The following is a 17,615-nucleotide window of genomic DNA, read 5'->3' as shown; positions in this document are numbered from 1 at the left end:
GGAGCTTGTGGTGGTGAGATCATGTGAGAGAGTCCACGCTTGGAGAAAGTCGGTTAGCAGGGTAGACTGAGAGGAAGGCGCTGACTGTGTGGACCACCGTGGGGACTATAATCGCCAAACACAAGGGCGTTTAGGATGCAATCCAAAGCGACTTTAGTCACTCTTTTATTTCAATCGGACTTCACCGAGCGATAGAGGACACTTGAGGTGTTTTTTTAATTCCAATTATATTCCTCTCCTCGTTACGACATTATTATTTCCACGGCCACTTCTTTCTGGCAGTCACCTGCAGCGCAGCCAAATGTAGCCGAGCTTTCTTCTCCACGACCGGTTAAGAAGAAGACGTCAAAATGAGAGGTAAGTGCATTCAAGTTTAAGCGTATATGTTTGCAGTAAAACTTGGAGGTGCGTTTTAACCGTGAGGAAAGCGCACATGTGCGCGCACAGACCCTCGGAGTGCGCCTGTTTTGCTACTAAGTGCGCATTAAATCCCCCCATGACTGGATTACGGCTGAGGACTGCAGTGCTGTCCTGTGCTTACTTTTAAAATGTACTTGCGGTCTGGGGGGGATTCCAATAAATGAATCAAAACTATTTTTTTTAAATATGCTGATTATTTGACCAATTGCATACGTGTAATTTCTGATTGACTATAATGAAGCTAAAACTGGATTAATTGTAATATATATATGACATATATTACTCGGGAGACCATCTGTGCATTTTTGGTTTGGGATCCATGTTTGTGTTATGCAATAGCAGAAAGGGAGGGGCGTGAGACGAGATTGTTATTAACCAGAACTACAATTATGTAATCAAGATATTTGTTGTCCTATACTTTAATTCTATTCATCCTAAAATGTAATATTGATTTTTAGGTCATCATTTAACTCATTTAACAAGTGTTGTATAATTGGAGCGACATATAGACCAAAAATATAAAAAGAAAATATTTTTTCTACAAAATGTAATTAAATGTTGAATAATTTATTGTCATTTTATCAGGCTGATTGTGGTTTCGGTTGTGGCATAGCTGTGCCAGCATGGCCGGCCGTGTGTTGTACAGAGGGCGAGGGAGCTGGCTGTTCCACTGACCTAGTTATGTCACCGAACGTTACACAGCATACGCAGCAGAGGGAGGGGGCGCAGCTGAGGGAAGCGCCCGACTGCCTGACTGCCTGCAGGCAAGCCATGTGCAAAAAAGCACACTGACACTTACCCTTGTACTTCAACTTGACTCCTCAACAGCGGAATGAACTTGAACTTGACCCGGAGCAGACCTCAAAAGTGCAGCATATGATTAACATCTGCCCCATTCCATCCGTCTGTAAAAAACACGGAATGTTTAGAATAGTTGACATTTAGCCAGCCTACTTTTTTTTCCAAATGTAGGTAATTAAAATAGAATTCTGATATCATAAATGCAATGATTAATATCCTATGGAACTTATTCCCTAGCTAAAACTTTACATTGTGCATTTTTTTAAACACCCTAAAAAGCCACAAGATGCCACCAAAGCCCAGTTTAAATAAGAATCGGTGTCAAGGAAGTATGTTGGAGAGAGATGTGCAGGGCTTGGTCTCCCACAAATAGCATGGTATTACTGTATACTGTACGATAGTTATTTATGAGCGGAGGGTGCTAGCAAGAAGCTGATGATGAGATGTTCCCCTTTTTGGTAAACAAACGAGAGACTTAATTAGAACACAGCACTGAAAATGTTGGTTAGTCACTCGATCTGCCCCTAACAGAAAAACCGAACTTGTACTGTACTTAAGTGCTATGCAACGTGGCTTGATGTAATATAAGTGGTAGTGTGACGGTTGTTGCAATATGACAGCATGTGCTCGTAGCCTGTTGTGAGACATGATGCAATCAGCGTTGCTGAAAACCATGGGATGAAACCCCATGCTGTCTTCCCTCCCAATTAGTAGTAAGTCACAATAACGCATCTTTGGCTCATATGCTCTCAATGTGGACGGATAGTGTAAACAAGCAGAGGATTACAACACATTGGTATGATTAACATTCAATTTGAAATGAGCTCATTAAAAAAAAAAAAAAAATTGCAGAACGCTGGCTTCCACCAAGTATTGCCAAAGGGTGCGCTCGTGATATCGTGGCACGCTAACTAGTACAACTTGTCTTAAAACTGGCTGTGCAAGTACTCACATTAGTTAATATATGATGGCATGTGGCCGTCGTGCATATGGTGAAGGTCAGAGTTCATTTTTCACTCTTGCTGACACACTGACACAGTGCCTGTTTCACACATTGGCACACGGCAACTTGTTGTGCAATCACTGGGAGTTTGTCCCACATTCCTTTACAAAGCGATGGAAAAAGAATTCTCTTACGCTTTACTCTGGGATTAGATTTTTTTTATATTTTATCATGCCATTTAGCTGCTGTACAAGCTGACGTTGAAGTTCCGCAGTTAGTATATACTGCAATACCATCTTTGGTCAAGAGATTAGAGACATGCATGAGAGGAGGCGACGTTGAGGGCGTGTGGCTGTATGGACATCTGTACTGTATTTCCGGCACTTAGCACTGGATAAGAATAGACCAAAGTCCACCGTCAAAGCAAAAAGTTGGCATTCAGGTTGCTACTTTATCTGTACTGTACTCACATATTGGCTGGATGATATTAAATGTGTCACTAATGAAACTTGATATTGTTTCTTATGTCTTACAGGATGTAACTGGTAATTGCGTTTTTTCCAGTGTCATTGTTATCACTTTGGAATATCACATTTGACTGTTATGCAACAGTATTTTTCTGATGCAAGCTCTTGGCCTAAAGAAGAGATTTTCTTTTTGTTGAGCTCCACCTTAAAAATGGTCTGTGGAGCACTGAGATGTTCTTGCTCCCCCTCCTCCTCCCCTTGCATTGGGAAAGTGTGTCAGTGGGACAAAATGTCCACATGGGCTGACAGGCTACAGCGGCCAAGAGATATTCGGCTCACCCAATAGCAAGCGGCCCGCCGTCACCCACCAGCCAATAAGACAAAGAAAATCCAACGAGGGCGGGTTGTCGATGTGTTGCTAGATGAGCCGGCTGAATGAGTGTTGCGAGGAATGCTCACAGACGGGAGTTATATAATCGAGAGATGGAGGCGGGAGGAGAGCAGAGAGACGGAGAAGGAGGAGGCCGGGTGTTTTTTCCATTGCATGCCTGCAGCTGCCCCGATCAGTTTGGAGTACAGTATTTTAGCAATCATGTATACGTGGTGGAAGACTGTCTTGAAAAGTCAAAAGTCCAATAAGTGCTTTAGTATACATTACTCAATAAAACGTTCCAACCGTGAGATTTGGAAAAACAAAGCGAGCCATGATATTGTTTTTCCTCTGACGAGACAGAAAGACTCTTTTGTTCATCTCAGTGTGCAACGCTCGTGTGATCCCCTTATCTGTTTCTGCAATCTGGTCCTTCATGGGGGCCTCGTGCAGGGGGCAGACAAACAGAGCTGAGGGGAACTTGGCTTTGCTATTTCTGTGTGCAAACTCGTTGAGGCTCTACGCTTCCTTTTTTATTACTCGTCTTCTTTTTATAATATAAATGTTGTATTAAAAGTTACGGGTTCTTTTAAGGTCTCGGACAAAAACACGACACTTTGGATATGTTGGAAGTGATGGCCACTTCATTTAGAGAACTGAGAATTACAGCTGCCTAAGTGCGACGAGATAAGGCCACAGCCCGCCGTTTCTAGGTCAACCGAAGATACAATGGATTTTATTTTGCTCAAGATTTATAACTGACGAGAACAAGACAGATGATCTGAGCCAAAAGCTAGGCAAAGTTCACAATCATAAAACAATAGAAAAGCTGCTTATCTGAGCACATAAAACGCTTTTTGTTCAAGCGAAACTCCAAAGTGTTATTCACAAAGTAAGGCATGCTAACAGAAGCCAGGTGCTAGCATGTTTGGCTAACTGTGCCAAGTATTTCAGTATTGGCAGCAATCTTGAAATAAATAAACGGCCTGTTGTTTCCGTCGCATTGTCAAGTCAGTTTTATAAATGTAAGACAGTTTTGTTCTGACCTGTTCCGTTTTTGGTTCTGGTCCTGCAGCTCAAATCGAGGTCATCCCCTGTAAAATCTGCGGGGACAAGTCCTCGGGGATCCACTATGGGGTCATCACCTGTGAAGGCTGCAAGGTAAGAAGGAACACAAAATGCGTCAATGTACTTGTATCTCAAATGTGCACGTATCAACTGGGTGTGTTTGTGTGTCTTTTAGGGTTTTTTCCGTCGCAGCCAGCAAAACAACGCCATGTACTCTTGCTCACGCCAGAGGAACTGTTTGATCGATCGAACGAACCGCAACCGCTGCCAGCACTGTCGCCTACAAAAGTGTCTGGCTTTGGGCATGAGTCGAGATGGTAAACGCAACTTTCAATTTTTTTTCCGTTTATTACTCAGTATTAAAACAGGGGTTGGTTTCACCAAAAACATAAGTTTCTGAGCAAAAAGCAGAGAAAAGAAGCAAAATAAAACAGAAGTGACTTTGAGGCGGCTATTTTGTTTTTTGTGACACCGCAAAACAACAAAAACAAGACTGAGACAGGGTTTTTAATGGGAAAATGTATTCACACATATATATGGCTTTTTCTTTTTTCATCACTCACTTTCTGAACTGCATCTTTTTTTTTCCTCCCGGTTGTGACACATTGTAACACGCTCTGTACTACTCTAGTTGTGAGGTGCCATTTTGCTCTCTCATAATCCAAGTGACAATCTCCATCTAAAAATAATTTTCTCTCAACAGCGGTGAAGTTTGGTCGCATGTCGAAAAAGCAGCGTGACAGTCTGTACGCTGAGGTGCAGAAGCATCAGAAATCCCAGGAGTGTGTGGGCTCCGGAGATGGGGTCTCCACTAAGCTCTCCTTACCCCGGGAGGACGGCACATGTGGCGGCAGTGGAGAGGACGGCGAGGGAGGTTTGAGCCGTTCCTACAGCACGGGGGGCTCCAGCTCCACCCTCAGCGACCTGGATGACATCGCAGCACTCCCCGACCTCTTTGACCTACCGCTGACCCCCGAGGAGGCCAGCGAGTACTGCAGCTTGGAGCTACTGGGCGGGAGCGGCGGAACCAGCACGGGAAACACCTCCAACTCATCGTCGGCTTCTTCCTCCTCATCATCGCTGTCCAATCAGAATTCGCCGCAGCAGACGATGGACGGCTCGGACAGCAACGGCATTCAGCTGATGCACACGCATTCGCTGCTTGGGGACACGCACGCACTGCTGGACCAGTTGCCTTATGATTGCTCGGTAACAGACCTCGGTGAGTTGTGACAAACTTGATCCTCACCCTACATCAATCTTTTCGAATCAATCTGCTGAAGACGTTTTTATGCGCTGACCTAAATAGCTTACCTATGTGTAGGACATTCTAACTAAAGTAGTTTGAAGTATATTGTGGTTTAAATTGTTGGTTTGATGCCAAGTCAATGTACTCCAAGCCAAGTAACAGTCAAATGGAACTTATTGCAAATGTATACTATGCCCAGAGTACACAGTGTACTATTGGATATGTTTCAAAAATAATAAAGCTCAGTTTGAATTGTTCCTGTCAGAGAAGCATTTATATTCTATTTATTTTATTCAGCCTTTTATCTAACCAGGTTAATCATTTTTTTACAAAAGTCATATTGAAAACACTTAAGATAAACTGAACAATGAAGCTTTTAAACATAAAACACAAGGTACCGTAGTTTCCGCACTATAAGGCGCACCGGATTATAAGGCGCACCTTCACTGAATGGCCCATTTTAAAACTTTGTCCATATATAAGGCGCACCGGATTATAAGGCGCACCTTCAATGAATGGCCCATTTTAAAACTTTGTCCATATATGAGATATATACATTTGGCCCACGGGCCGGACTTTGGACACACCTGCTGTAGTGGGTCAATATTGGTCCATAAGGCGCACCTGATTATAAGGCGCACTGTCGGCTTTTGAGAGAATTGGAGGTTTTTAGGTGCGCCTTATAGTGCGGAAAATACGCTACACTAAACTACCCAACTGCCTGTTGAGAGAAAATAAATGAATATATAACTGAAGGACTGGGATACTAGATAAAGCAGATTATAACCACAAACAGGTGATGCAAGGTCGCACTAAGATCTTTGGACAGGGCAACAAAATCATGTTCACAAAAGATGAACCTTTAAGTAATGTTATATACTTTTTATGGATTTGTCTTCCAGAGCGAATCACTCAATGTATCGTCAAATCTCACATGGATACGTGTCAGTACAGCGCCGAGGACATGAAGAGATTCACCTGGGTACAATACACACTCGAGGAAACGCTTGCTTTTCAGAACAAGGTACATATTATCTCCCAAAGTGTTATCTATGTGCCTTTGCTTATGTCATGTGAGATTACAATAACAGCTCAGGAGCAATGGTTAAAGTGGTGTGCCATAAAAAAAAATGTTTTTTTGATGAAATCACTCTAATGTGCTTTTTTTTTCTTGTTTATCAGTCAGCTGAGTGGATGTGGCAGCAGTGCGCACACCACATCACAAATGCCATCCAGTATGTGGTGGAGTTTGCAAAACGCATTGCTGGATTTATGGACCTTTGCCAGAATGACCAGATTATTTTGCTGAAAGCAGGTCAGTGTACAATCCCCAATGGGTATTTTTAGAAATGGAGTTGTGTCCAAGTAAACAACAATTGAAAACTTGCTAACTAGAGTTCCTTCTTGTTCTTTGCCTCCAACCTTCTCTTCCTTCATTTGACAATGGGGAGAAAAATTTTGGGAAATTTGTAACATTCTTTCATATATATTCATAATATATGGAAAAAAAACCAACATGTATTTGACAATATAATTTACTTTCTGTAAATTGAACTTTTTAAAACATACATTTGTGAATATATGTTTAAATGGTTCAAATTGTCACATATATGATGTATATTAATCTGAATCCAAATTTACATTTGTGTTTGTGTTGGAGCATTTTCGGCCCCTTCCGTCTCCCTCCCTCGGGCTTTTCTCCATATCTTTGCCGCTATGGCTACCCTTTCAGGATGCCTGGAGGTCCTGCTGATTCGTATGTGCCGGGCTTTTAATGTCAACAACAGCACCATTTTCTTCAATGGAAAATTTGCCTCGCATCAGTTCTTCAAAGCACTTGGTGAGCACTTTTAGATCAACACACCCTATGCTTGTAATAAGTCATTTCAAGAAGCTAGCTAACCAATAGTAAATCCGAATGTTGTTATTTGAGTGTGTTTTTATGGAGGTTTTAATTAATCCGAAATCCCAACATCAAGATACAATGCAACCTCAGTGTACATACTAGAAACATTATTAAGGGTTAAGGGCAAGAATTAAAAGACAGAAGAATGCTATCTGTTGACAGAATTGAAATTACTAAAAAAAAATCCACATAAACCATCTGGACACAGCTTACTCATGTAGAAATCAAGGATGATACAAAGTAACTCAACACTGCCTCTTGTGGTGAAATGTGGTACGACTCGGATTGCATATGGAAAAAATAGAATGGGCTGGACGTCATTGTTAGATAAAGAAGCTGTGATTAGTGGTATGATTCTAAAGTGGATGTCTTCTTCCAAACTTAAATTAGCCGTCTGACACATCATTAAGTAACGCAATGACTTTTATAATGTGTTTATTCAGGTTGTGATGACCTGGTGAGTGCAGTATTTGAATTGGGAAAAGGACTTTGTCGCCTCCAGCTGTCTGATGAAGAGATGGCTTTGTTTAGTGCGGCTGTTCTTCTCTCCCCTGGTGAATATTTCTCTTTTTTATTATATGGTGTGCCATTAATATTAAAATCATTTCCTTGTGGCATATATCAGTAGCTCGTTGCCGTCACCTATCAATTTATGCTTATTCTGAAACACGTTACAGTGCTACAAAATGTCGAAGTCATGTCTGAATAGGTTCATCTTGACTCGGAGTCAAGTTTACATGTCAAGGAGGACCTAAGTTTAGCCTGGGCTGTTAGTTTGGATGTGGCAGTATTAAATTTAGAGATGTAAGATCAAAAGTGATCACAAATCATTGAAGTGAACAAAAATGCCATCCATTCTAGCATCCCCAAAAACAACAAATTTAATGTATTATATTTTCATTTTGCCTAAAATTGGCCAATTGACTTCTTGTATCTCAATCTAGACAAGGGGTTGTCAACCACTGGTCCGCGGCCCTCTAATGGTCCGTGGCGGTATTGCAGGTGGTCCGCAAAATTGGAAATGGAAAATATATTTTTTTTTAAAAATAAAATTGATTTATTATTTAGACTTGCTTTATTATTATTATTATTTCAAATAAAATTGATTTATTATTTAGACTTGCTTTATTTTCCAGCTAATCATTTACCCATCCAAATGATGTCAAATGTAGCTGAGATTCCTAAAATAGACATACAGATCCAAATAAGGTCAAGACAATTACTATAAACATCTTGAAAGGGGAGTCGATAACTTTTTTGCTATTCAAAGTAGGCCTTTGACCCTGTCCCCCGGGATTATTGTATTCAATCAACAGACTTGCTGACTCAGTAAACACTTACTCAGCAAAAAATGACATCATGAAACGTTCACTTAATATGCCAATATTGTGATTTTGCCAGATCGGCCTTGGCTGATGGATGGCCAAAAGGTTCAGAAGCTTCAGGAACAAGTTTACTTGGCTCTGCACCACAGTCTTCTTAAGAGTGCTTCTGAGGAGAAACTGGACAAGGTAAAAAAAAAAAAGGAGGCACCAAATGTTTACATCAAGAGAAAAATGCTCACCGAATCTTTTTCATTCTCAACAGATGCTGTCCAAACTACCCATCATGAAGTCAATTTGTAACCTCCACATTGACAAACTGGAGTTTTTCCGTTTGGTCCATCCAGAGACCGCATACAGTTTCCCCCCGTTGTACCGGGAGGTGTTCGGAACCGACATGTCCTTGCCCGACTCCACCAACAGCTAGACTGACAGAAAGACCGACTGACTGACAAAGAGATGGAGGCGATGTCTTTTCGAGGAAAGGAAAAGGAGAGACAGAGTAGGGAGAAATATGTTGATGTTCAACAACCAGCAGTTAGAAGACAATCCAGGACTTTTAATACTCCGTCTACCCGCGATTCCAAAGTAGCCCTCCACTTTTCCGAGCAGGCACAGCACCTTACACTACAGACCGCGCACCCTCATGCTCCTCTGCGTTTTGTAGCAGCACCAACAAGCAGATCCACGAGACATAGTCTGGAAAACTTGTGCAACTTGTCGGATCCGCTGCGGGTCACCCCAACCTGTCTTGAATGTACCTCATCGACAAGCACCAGTGCACAAGCAACCACTCAACGGTGAATGTATAACCCTGTCACCCTGTTATTTTATACACACACTTCTCATGGTAGGCCGATTGAGCACTCCAAATTGCCCGTAGGTGTGAGTGCGGATGGTTGTTCGTCTCTGTGTGCCCTACGATTGGCTGGCAACCAGTTCAGGGTGTCCCCCCGCTTACTGCCCGATAACGGCTGGGATAAGCTCCAGCACGCCCGCGACCCCCGAGGGGACAAGCGGTACAGAAAATGGATGGATGGTATGTGTGCTTATTCATACAAAACCACCACGTACTGATACTTAGGGACCAAGTTCACAACTCATTTTCTAAAAAAAAAAAAAAAAAAAAGAAAAAAATAGACAACACATAACTTCACCTCCTTGAGCCGCTTCTCTCACAACATTTCGCCTGTGTTCGGTGCTGCCTTGAGTCGGCTCTTGAGAAACCTCAGTCCCACACGTCCCCCTTCCCTTGCAAATGCCACTTAGCGACAGGGCAAGATAAAATGATCTTTAATTTATATACACATTTATATACAAATATTTTAAATAAGAATGTAAATAGATGCGAGACGGGGAGAGTGTTAAGAGCGTGTGAGATTAGTTCCGAACGAAAGGGAGAGGAAAAAGTGAGACGTACACAAAGGAAGCTGAGATTTGGACTCTGGACTATTTTCCTCTATATATAGTACTCTCAGGTTTTTATGACAAGCCCTCCTTCATTTTATCCCCCCCCCCCCCCCCCATGACAGCAAATCCACGAAACGGGTGAACAGACACTTGTTGTATAGATGCAAACAAACAGTGATGGAGAGGAAACAAATTGCCTTTGTTTGGCATTGAGCTCTGATGCTGATGACCACAAGGACAAACGGGACTCTAAAGGAAAAGAACTTTAGAAGAGGAGATGCACCCCAACAGGTCTTTCTAACCAGCAGTCAGGTATAATCTATTTCAATCATGTAGTCGCACTTGTTCAGGTGGTCCACAATTTTGTATCATAACACCACCTTGCTGGTTGGAACGTGTATTATTTGTAGTATTGCCGTTCCTCTTCTCCCCTTGTTTGAATAAAAAAAAAAAAAAAAAAAAAAAGCACTTATTCCCCGGTTTCTTACTGGACACCAGACAGAGTTACCAGCTGCCCCCCTGAGTTGGGCCTCAGAGCCAGTAAGACGTTCTTGTTTATCTTTTTGATTCTCTGGTCCCCTCAAAGTTTCAGTGCATTTCACTTGAACAAAAAAAATAAGTCAACTAGTGGAGGGTGTTTTAGCACTGAGGTGAACATGTCTTACTCGGGGGTGCTGTGAAATTTTTGGGCTTGCCGCCTGCCACTCAGGGAGCTAGCTGTGATCTCTTGTCACTTTTATGACCAGCCTTGTACTCCTCACGCCTTTGCACCCCACAACCATAATCACTGTGGACCTCAGTCAATGTTGCTCACAAACTCTTTGGATTTCTTCCCGTTTGTCCTAATATTACAACTTTAAATTGAACAAATCTGTTTAAAGAGAAATTTCATTTTGTAATTTAATGGGGGTTTTTTTTCCCTTTTGCTGTGACGTTCACTTATTTGTCTTTTGTCCACTTTCTTTCCTTGTTTCCATTTTGGGCCTTCAAAGTTTTTTTAATTGGCAAATGATTTGGAACGTTCAATGAAGACTATTGTCTCCCTTTTGTTTCCGTGTAAGAAAATCATGTACAAGACGTTATAATACTAGTTCAAAACTGAGTCGCACAGCTCAATATATATTGTTGTCCGTTGGGATACATTATACGTGGTTTTAAGAATGTAATAAATGGTTTCTTCTGTAGAAATGTTTGTCAAGTCATTGTGATTTAAAATCTATGTGATTTCCGACCATTGAACTATGAGAGATAATCAAATGAACCATGCAAATAATCCTATTTGTCCTAAAATTATAATTTATGCACAACATAATGCATTTTTTTATGCCAGTGATATACATAGTGACAGGCAAAACAATTAAATGTGCCTCCAAAAGAACAAGTAAAAGTATATTAATTGTCTTAAAGTATTTGTACTTTTACAGAAATCAAATGTTATGTCAATGCGCCCTCTGGTGGACAAAATGAGCAACAAGTTACATTTATATAAAAATTACAGGTAATTTGTTTTTGGGGTTTACACTTTTCAAGAATTATACCCATGGACCCAGTGGACCCCCTGAAGGGCCAAATATGACCCGCGGACGGTACATTTGATAAATAGTAAATTTGTGGATGAAATGAGATGTAATTTCTGTATATTGTTTACTATTGGCGCCATTTTTGGTTTGGTGACTTGATGTGAGACTTTTCTACAGTATTATAGTTTCTTTCAAAAAGATAGTTGGCTTTCAAGAGTCATTTTAAACTTATAATTGACTTAATTACGTGTTAACTTAATTTGACTTCTAATTCTGAATGCCCAACAGGTTTAATGTCACAAATTTGTTTGCGCTGTAAACAAAACTTTAAACTGAACTTTAGAGGAAAATAGAATTTGGTCCGTGAATGAACAAATACATTTCAAAGTTTAATTAGAATTCGTATTTTAAGATAACTGCACATTGCTAACTTTTAGCGTATTCGAAGCAAGTTGCTTCTATGTACACACGCAGTCAGTTCAAAGTTTTGACATAATTATCGTGCTCGGGAAATTGTCCAACCGAATTTTATACTGTTCAAATAAAATAATTATTAGATGATTGAAATACTAACTTGAGAAGGCGTCAGCAGTTGACCCACTTTGACGGTCCTGGAGCCTCCCACAAGCCGGAGCCAGGAAGCTGTGGTCGCCAAGGAAGTTTTTTTCCACATCAGGCGTCCAAAATTTGAAGACGTGGTACTCGCTTGCTCACTGCTTGCAGTTTAGAGAGTTCGAGGCAGCCTTTGAGTTAGTCACTTATTATTTAAAATTTTTCTCTGTGTTGAGGTCCAGTGGACAAAGGAGACTGTGCACGATGTCCGTTGCTGGGATTAAGAAACAGTTTTACAAAGCCAGTCAGGTAAGAGCGTGATGATTTTTCCCCCAAAACTTTAATTAGCTGCTAGCTAGCTTGGTAGTTTTTTTTTTTTTAAATGGCAAATCAACGTTAGCTTCGTGTTAGCTGGTTGAAGAAATAACGCCAAACTCGTGATAAATCGAGTTGAAGTCACAGACAATTTGGCGAAAAGTGATGTTGGAGCGTTATTTAAACTTAAATCAACAAGCAGACACGAATCAAGAGAATGTATTGGTTTCTGTTTTCTTTGTTGTGTTTTTAATGTGGGTATCTTCGTGGTGCTTATATGCGATTATCTTACTATTTTTTACTATTTTTTTTTTTTACGTTTTTGTAAACAAAGAAAAACACAAATTCAGCCTTGACATGGATAACCGAGACGCTACACGGGCTTAAAGAATTTATTTTATTTCTTTTAAAAGCCAATTAAAATTTTAGATTGTGGGAGTAAATTCAAATGGGTTTAGGCAATTATGCTACGTTATGTGAAATTATTTTGCAGAAACTAGAACATGTAAAGCATGAAAATGTAAATTTATGCATACGCTGAAGATTATATAAAGGAGTGTCATTGTCATATAATCATAAATCAAGATAAATTCTATTAGATTAGTGGTGGAAAGAAACACGCTTAATCTGAGGACACATGGTAAAGAGATTTAGCAGAATACTTGGCCATATGGCCAGCATTTATCTAAAGTGCCCTTGTGATAATTGGTATTTAGCATTTAAGGGGGTAAAAAAAGCTTAATGTGAAAGATCACTATCTTTTTCTGACTGTGAAAAACACCGTGTAACATAACTTCTAAACTCATGGCAACTGAGTCCAAAGATGATCAGATATTTAACCAAATTCTAGATCAGTCAAAAATCTTTAACTCTGAGTGAGCTGGCTTTCTGTTTCCCCATAAGACAAATGAAGCGCTACAAAAACAAAACATAACTGGCAAAACCGGTCTGCTTTGAACTCGCTTGTTCTGCAAGTCACTGCTGCTGCAGCCCAACATGTGATTGGTGAGCACCCTCAGCCTGGTGGGAGTGTCGATCCTCCATGGTAGCAACTGGAATCTTAGTTATGTCAATAACCCGCCCATACCAGTTTCACAGTCCAGTGGGCAAAGATGAGAGAGACTCGTCAACTCGGGGAAAAAAAAATAAAACAGAGTAAGGCTAAATGATCAGGGATGTCCCCATCGCGAGTCCAAGTCACTTGATTTTGATTATCCATCAATACAGTCACAATGTGATACTCATTAAGAAAATAAATGACTGTATTCTCAGATGGTGAGTGAGAAGGTCGGTGGTGCAGAGGGAACCAAGCTAGATGAAGACTTCAAGGACCTTGAAAGGGTATCACGTGAATTTCAAGATAAGCAACATTTTTGCACACGTGTATGTTTAAGTAGCTATCACTCTCTCACCTTTAGAAAGCAGATGTTACCAGCAAAGCAGTGCTTGATGTCATCAACAAAACAACAGAGTACCTCCAGCCGAACCCAGCCCACAGAACCAAACTGGCCATGCTCAACACCGTGTCCAAATTCCGCGGGCAGCTCAACAGTCCTGGCTACCCGCAGTCCGAAGCCCTGCTAGGAGAGAGCATGATGAAATATGGAGCAGACATAGGCCACAACAACAACTTTGGTAGAGAAGATAATCGGGAATAATATCATTCAAATTGGAATTCACAAAGCTGCATTTGTCCCTCCTGTCCTCCAGGGGCCGCTCTTATGACTGTTGGAGAATCAATGAAGAAATTGGCTGCGGTCAAGGACAGTCTGGACATAGACGTTAAACAGAATTTTATTGACCCGCTGCAAGGCGTTGTGGAGAAGGACATCAAAGATATTCAGGTGCTAGCACTAGATTGGTGTTACAAATCCATTTTGAAATATAATGTTCCGCTTTTGGAAGTGACTATACAAATTGCAATCTTTTGACTCCATCAGCACCATCTGAAGAAGATGGAAGGCCGCCGCCTGGATTACGACTATAAAAAGAAACGGCAGGGTAAAATTCCCGATGAGGAGATCAGGCAGTCCTTGGAGAAGTTCAACGAGTCCCGAGACGCGGCGGAGGGTTCCATGTACAATCTGCTGGAGACCGATGTAAGTGGGCCAGTTGACTCAATTATGGTTGTCCAAATCTGAAATCAGGTGGAGAGAATGTTTTTTTGCTCTTCGACCTCACACCAGGTAACTGCTGGTGATGGGAGCTTGTCGAACCTGCTATGCTGCTTTTTGACATATATGGGGATTAATTTCTTTTTTGGTATTTGCTGTTCTGTAGGTGGAGCAAGTCACCCAGCTGGCAGCTTTGGTAGAAGCCATGCTGCAGTACCACAGAAACGCCACCGAGATTCTAGAGGAACTTTCTGGTGACATAACGAGAAGGTCCGCTTTTTAAAGCTTCGTTGATAAAGTGCCTCAAATCTATTTTGTTTTTAATAACTTTACAATGCTGTTGAGTTTGTTTGATGTGTAAATGAGTTCTTATTGTTTACGTTTCCCGCAGGGTTGAAGAAAGTCGCAACCAACCAAGGCGAGAGTACAGACCCAAACCCAGACAGCCGAGCTTTGACTATGGAGACACCGAGGAGTCCAACGGAGGTTACACACCAACTGCAACAAGCCCTCCGGCTTACTCTCCAGGTAGATCTTGCTGGATGAATCCCTTTGCCCATTATAATTGTATGTGACCGTGTCTTTCCCTTTTGCAAAATGAACAATATCCAGGTCCGTCCGTCCCGAGAGCGTCCTTCAAGAACAGAGCGAGTGAGTGAGCCAAAAGATGAGAGAGCCTCATTTGTTAAATTGTGCTCCCTTTCTTGTACATCTGCCAGGTGGAAAAGGCGGAAGTAGTTCTGTTGACATTGTTGACTGCATTCTATCGGTTTTGGCGGAACAAGATGGGGCTTGTCAAATACGGACCAATTAAGCTGCGTTTTTTTTTTTTTCTTCCTCATTTCCTGTTTCTCTTCATACCGAAAGCTGTTAAATATGGTGGATCGTGATTATCGCAGCAAAACCTCCATTAAGGCAGTAAAAATTATGTTTTATGAAATCAATGCACAGCTTTGACCTCGGTTGGTAAGGTCCAAAATTAAGTATCACAAATTTAAATCCGGTTGTGATGATTTGACTCTCAAAATGTTTCTCTTCATTTGCTTCAAAGTCAAATTTCCTTAATGGAGGTAACAATATGTTGGTGTAGGTATCAAGCTTCTCGTCTGGTTTCTATTCCAGACCTGATGGAAAGCCTCCGCTCACACATGGCTTCTCATGAAATATTTTCCATGTCAATACGAATCACAATGAAGCCTCACTCGGTTCCTCTTTTTCGCTCCTCCGCAGCCGAGCCGTGCTGTAAAGCGCTCTACGACTTTGAGCCCGAGAATGAGAACGAGCTGGGCTTCCGCGAGGGCGACACCATCACCTTGATCAGTTACATCGACGAGAACTGGTACGAGGGGAAGCTCCGCGGCAGGACGGGATACTTCCCCACTAACTACGTTGACGTCATCGTTCCAATCTCGCACTGAACGCGACAAGATCAAACGGGGAGGATTATTGGCTCCAGCAATATATTTGGTGGAAAACGAAACAAGAGGGCCTGTTTTGATGTCCTCCGCAATTTGATAAAAAAAAAAAAAAAAAAAAACATTCTATAAATTTTCAGAAGGTTTTCAAGAGGAGTACCAAAGTCAGAAAAGCGATGGTGTAATGTTTGAGTGCACTTACAGCACTCTCGGACCCACAATGCACCTGTGCACTTTTTTTTTTTTTTCCATTACTCTAGCACTTGAAAGAAATATTTTCAGGAAGCTTCCTCAACTCTAATCAGCGTACCTACTTCATATCTTCATGCATGCTTTCTTTGGAGGCATTTATTTGCCATGTCACCTTTGCTGGAGTCATCATTTAGTTCTACCCCCCCTTTTTTTTTCCCCCAATCTGTTACTGCCATCTAGTGTTGGTCAAGCTGTTGAAAATCATACGTTGGAAAAAAAAATAACAAAAAGAGAAAATAATAATGGATACACAGGTCTGGTGTTTAACTCGTTCACTGCCATTGACAGCTATAGACGTAAAAAAAATCCATCCCAATTGGCAGTGAGTGAGTTCATTGTTTGTTCTGTCACTATATCACTACCATATAATATTTTTTTTAGACTAGACTACACTTGACGTTTGAACAAACATGTGCGAGTGGTGTACAAAACGACAGATCATGTGTCATGCATCCCAACCATGGCCAATATTTAAAATGGGTGATAAAAGTCAAGAAAATCCACCTCCTGAATTTTCTCAGGCTTCATTGATGCTGCTGGCAGCGTCGCTTAAAATGTTTCCTAGGCGTCGAGCCAACTTTGTTTTTGTCAAGATGCTGAACAAGCTAATATAGCATTCTCATACTTTAACCATTTAAAAGCTTGGAAATTATCACGATGTGTATTGGGTCAAATGCTGCACCAGCCCTAACGGATGGTGGATTACGCCCTCCCCCCGCTCATCTTTATTCACCACCTGCCCCCCTTTTTTATCATCTGCCCCCATCCCAATCCCATGGTGCCTTTTGGATCTCTGGTTCACCCCCCGGAATAATCTCGTCGTAGCTGTGCATGCATTTAAATCTCCTTGCAATATTCCGTGTATTGAAGAGAGTTGGCAACGGGGGTCATGTGTGTGCAGAGGAGTCACTACATGGTTCAGGTGTGTGTTTACATGCCTCATTACACTCAACCAAATGAATCGGGGAGGGGGGGTTGGGGTCATCTTTGAGAATAGTGAAGATAAATAATGTCTTGGAACATAAAACTGGAGTGTTTGTGTGCTGCTTGGACTGCGCCATTAAAATCCAAAAGATCGCACCATTAATAAAGTGTTAACAAAGGTTCATTTTATGATACTTTGTGTTGAAAGTTTTGCATGCATCCTTAATATCTGTCTTACATATATTCATTTGTTAACTAACACGTTGGGAGAAAAGTGGGATTATCCAGGATTATCTTGAGGATATGTGGATTACCTCTGGGTTTTTTTTGTGATTATTTTATGCATTTTATGTAAAGGGGGTTGGAGGCTGTCTATTTGCTAATTCAAATAAATGTTGTAATACTGCTACATGTTTCTTGTTTCAAGTCAGTTGGCCCACAGATTTGTAATATTATATAACTCGTGTCATATTATTTTTTTTCCCAATTATAATCATTTTGTAAAATCCTGAATCGGTGGTAAATTAAGTCTATTTCCATCTTATCTGTTTTTCTTTTTTTTTTGTG

General features: G+C 41.1%; 2 protein-coding genes across 3 annotated transcripts; both read left to right on the top strand.

The window, feature by feature from the left end:
- Positions 1 to 209: 209 nt before the first annotated feature.
- Positions 210 to 11,144, top strand: LOC125985180 (nuclear receptor ROR-beta). The gene is made up of 10 exons (XM_049747803.2): positions 210 to 357; positions 4,077 to 4,162; positions 4,245 to 4,386; positions 4,773 to 5,291; positions 6,221 to 6,342; positions 6,501 to 6,633; positions 7,051 to 7,158; positions 7,668 to 7,778; positions 8,626 to 8,735; positions 8,812 to 11,144. The coding sequence occupies exons 1-10, from the start codon at positions 351 to 353 to the stop codon at positions 8,971 to 8,973; spliced, it is 1,500 nt and encodes a 499-aa protein (XP_049603760.1). The 5' UTR covers positions 210 to 350; the 3' UTR covers positions 8,974 to 11,144.
- A 987-nt stretch (positions 11,145 to 12,131) lies between these two features.
- LOC125985219 (endophilin-A2) lies at positions 12,132 to 17,457 on the top strand. Of its 2 annotated transcripts, XM_049747875.2 has the most exons (9): positions 12,133 to 12,337; positions 13,616 to 13,684; positions 13,762 to 13,978; positions 14,054 to 14,187; positions 14,284 to 14,442; positions 14,624 to 14,727; positions 14,849 to 14,985; positions 15,070 to 15,108; positions 15,688 to 17,457. In XM_049747875.2, the coding sequence occupies exons 1-9, from the start codon at positions 12,293 to 12,295 to the stop codon at positions 15,873 to 15,875; spliced, it is 1,092 nt and encodes a 363-aa protein (XP_049603832.1). In that variant the 5' UTR covers positions 12,133 to 12,292; the 3' UTR covers positions 15,876 to 17,457. The 2 variants fall into 2 exon arrangements, with proteins under 2 accessions (XP_049603834.1, XP_049603832.1); XM_049747877.2 differs by lacking the exon at positions 15,070 to 15,108 and having other exon boundaries at positions 12,132 to 12,337.
- The last annotated feature ends 158 nt before the right edge of the window (positions 17,458 to 17,615 follow it).

The sequence above is a fragment of the Syngnathus scovelli genome, chromosome 17 (genome assembly GCF_024217435.2).
Source record: "Syngnathus scovelli strain Florida chromosome 17, RoL_Ssco_1.2, whole genome shotgun sequence".
Classification (NCBI taxonomy): domain Eukaryota; kingdom Metazoa; phylum Chordata; class Actinopteri; order Syngnathiformes; family Syngnathidae; genus Syngnathus; species Syngnathus scovelli.
The sequence above is the reverse complement of the archived record's forward strand: the minus strand, read 5'-3'. Positions and strand labels throughout refer to the sequence as shown.

Bases quoted from the DNA above. Each gene is read 5' to 3' on its own strand.
- LOC125985180 (XM_049747803.2), top strand. The intron at 4,387-4,772 runs GTAAACGCAACT...TTCTCTCAACAG, and splicing joins TTTGGGCATGAGTCGAGATG to CGGTGAAGTTTGGTCGCATG. The intron at 8,736-8,811 runs GTAAAAAAAAAA...CATTCTCAACAG, and splicing joins CTGAGGAGAAACTGGACAAG to ATGCTGTCCAAACTACCCAT.
- LOC125985219 (XM_049747875.2), top strand. From the start codon at position 12,293: ATGTCCGTTGCTGGGATTAAGAAACAGTTTTACAAAGCCAGTCAG. The intron at 14,728-14,848 runs GTCCGCTTTTTA...CGTTTCCCGCAG, and splicing joins TCTGGTGACATAACGAGAAG to GGTTGAAGAAAGTCGCAACC. The intron at 15,109-15,687 runs GTGAGTGAGCCA...GCTCCTCCGCAG, and splicing joins GTCCTTCAAGAACAGAGCGA to CCGAGCCGTGCTGTAAAGCG.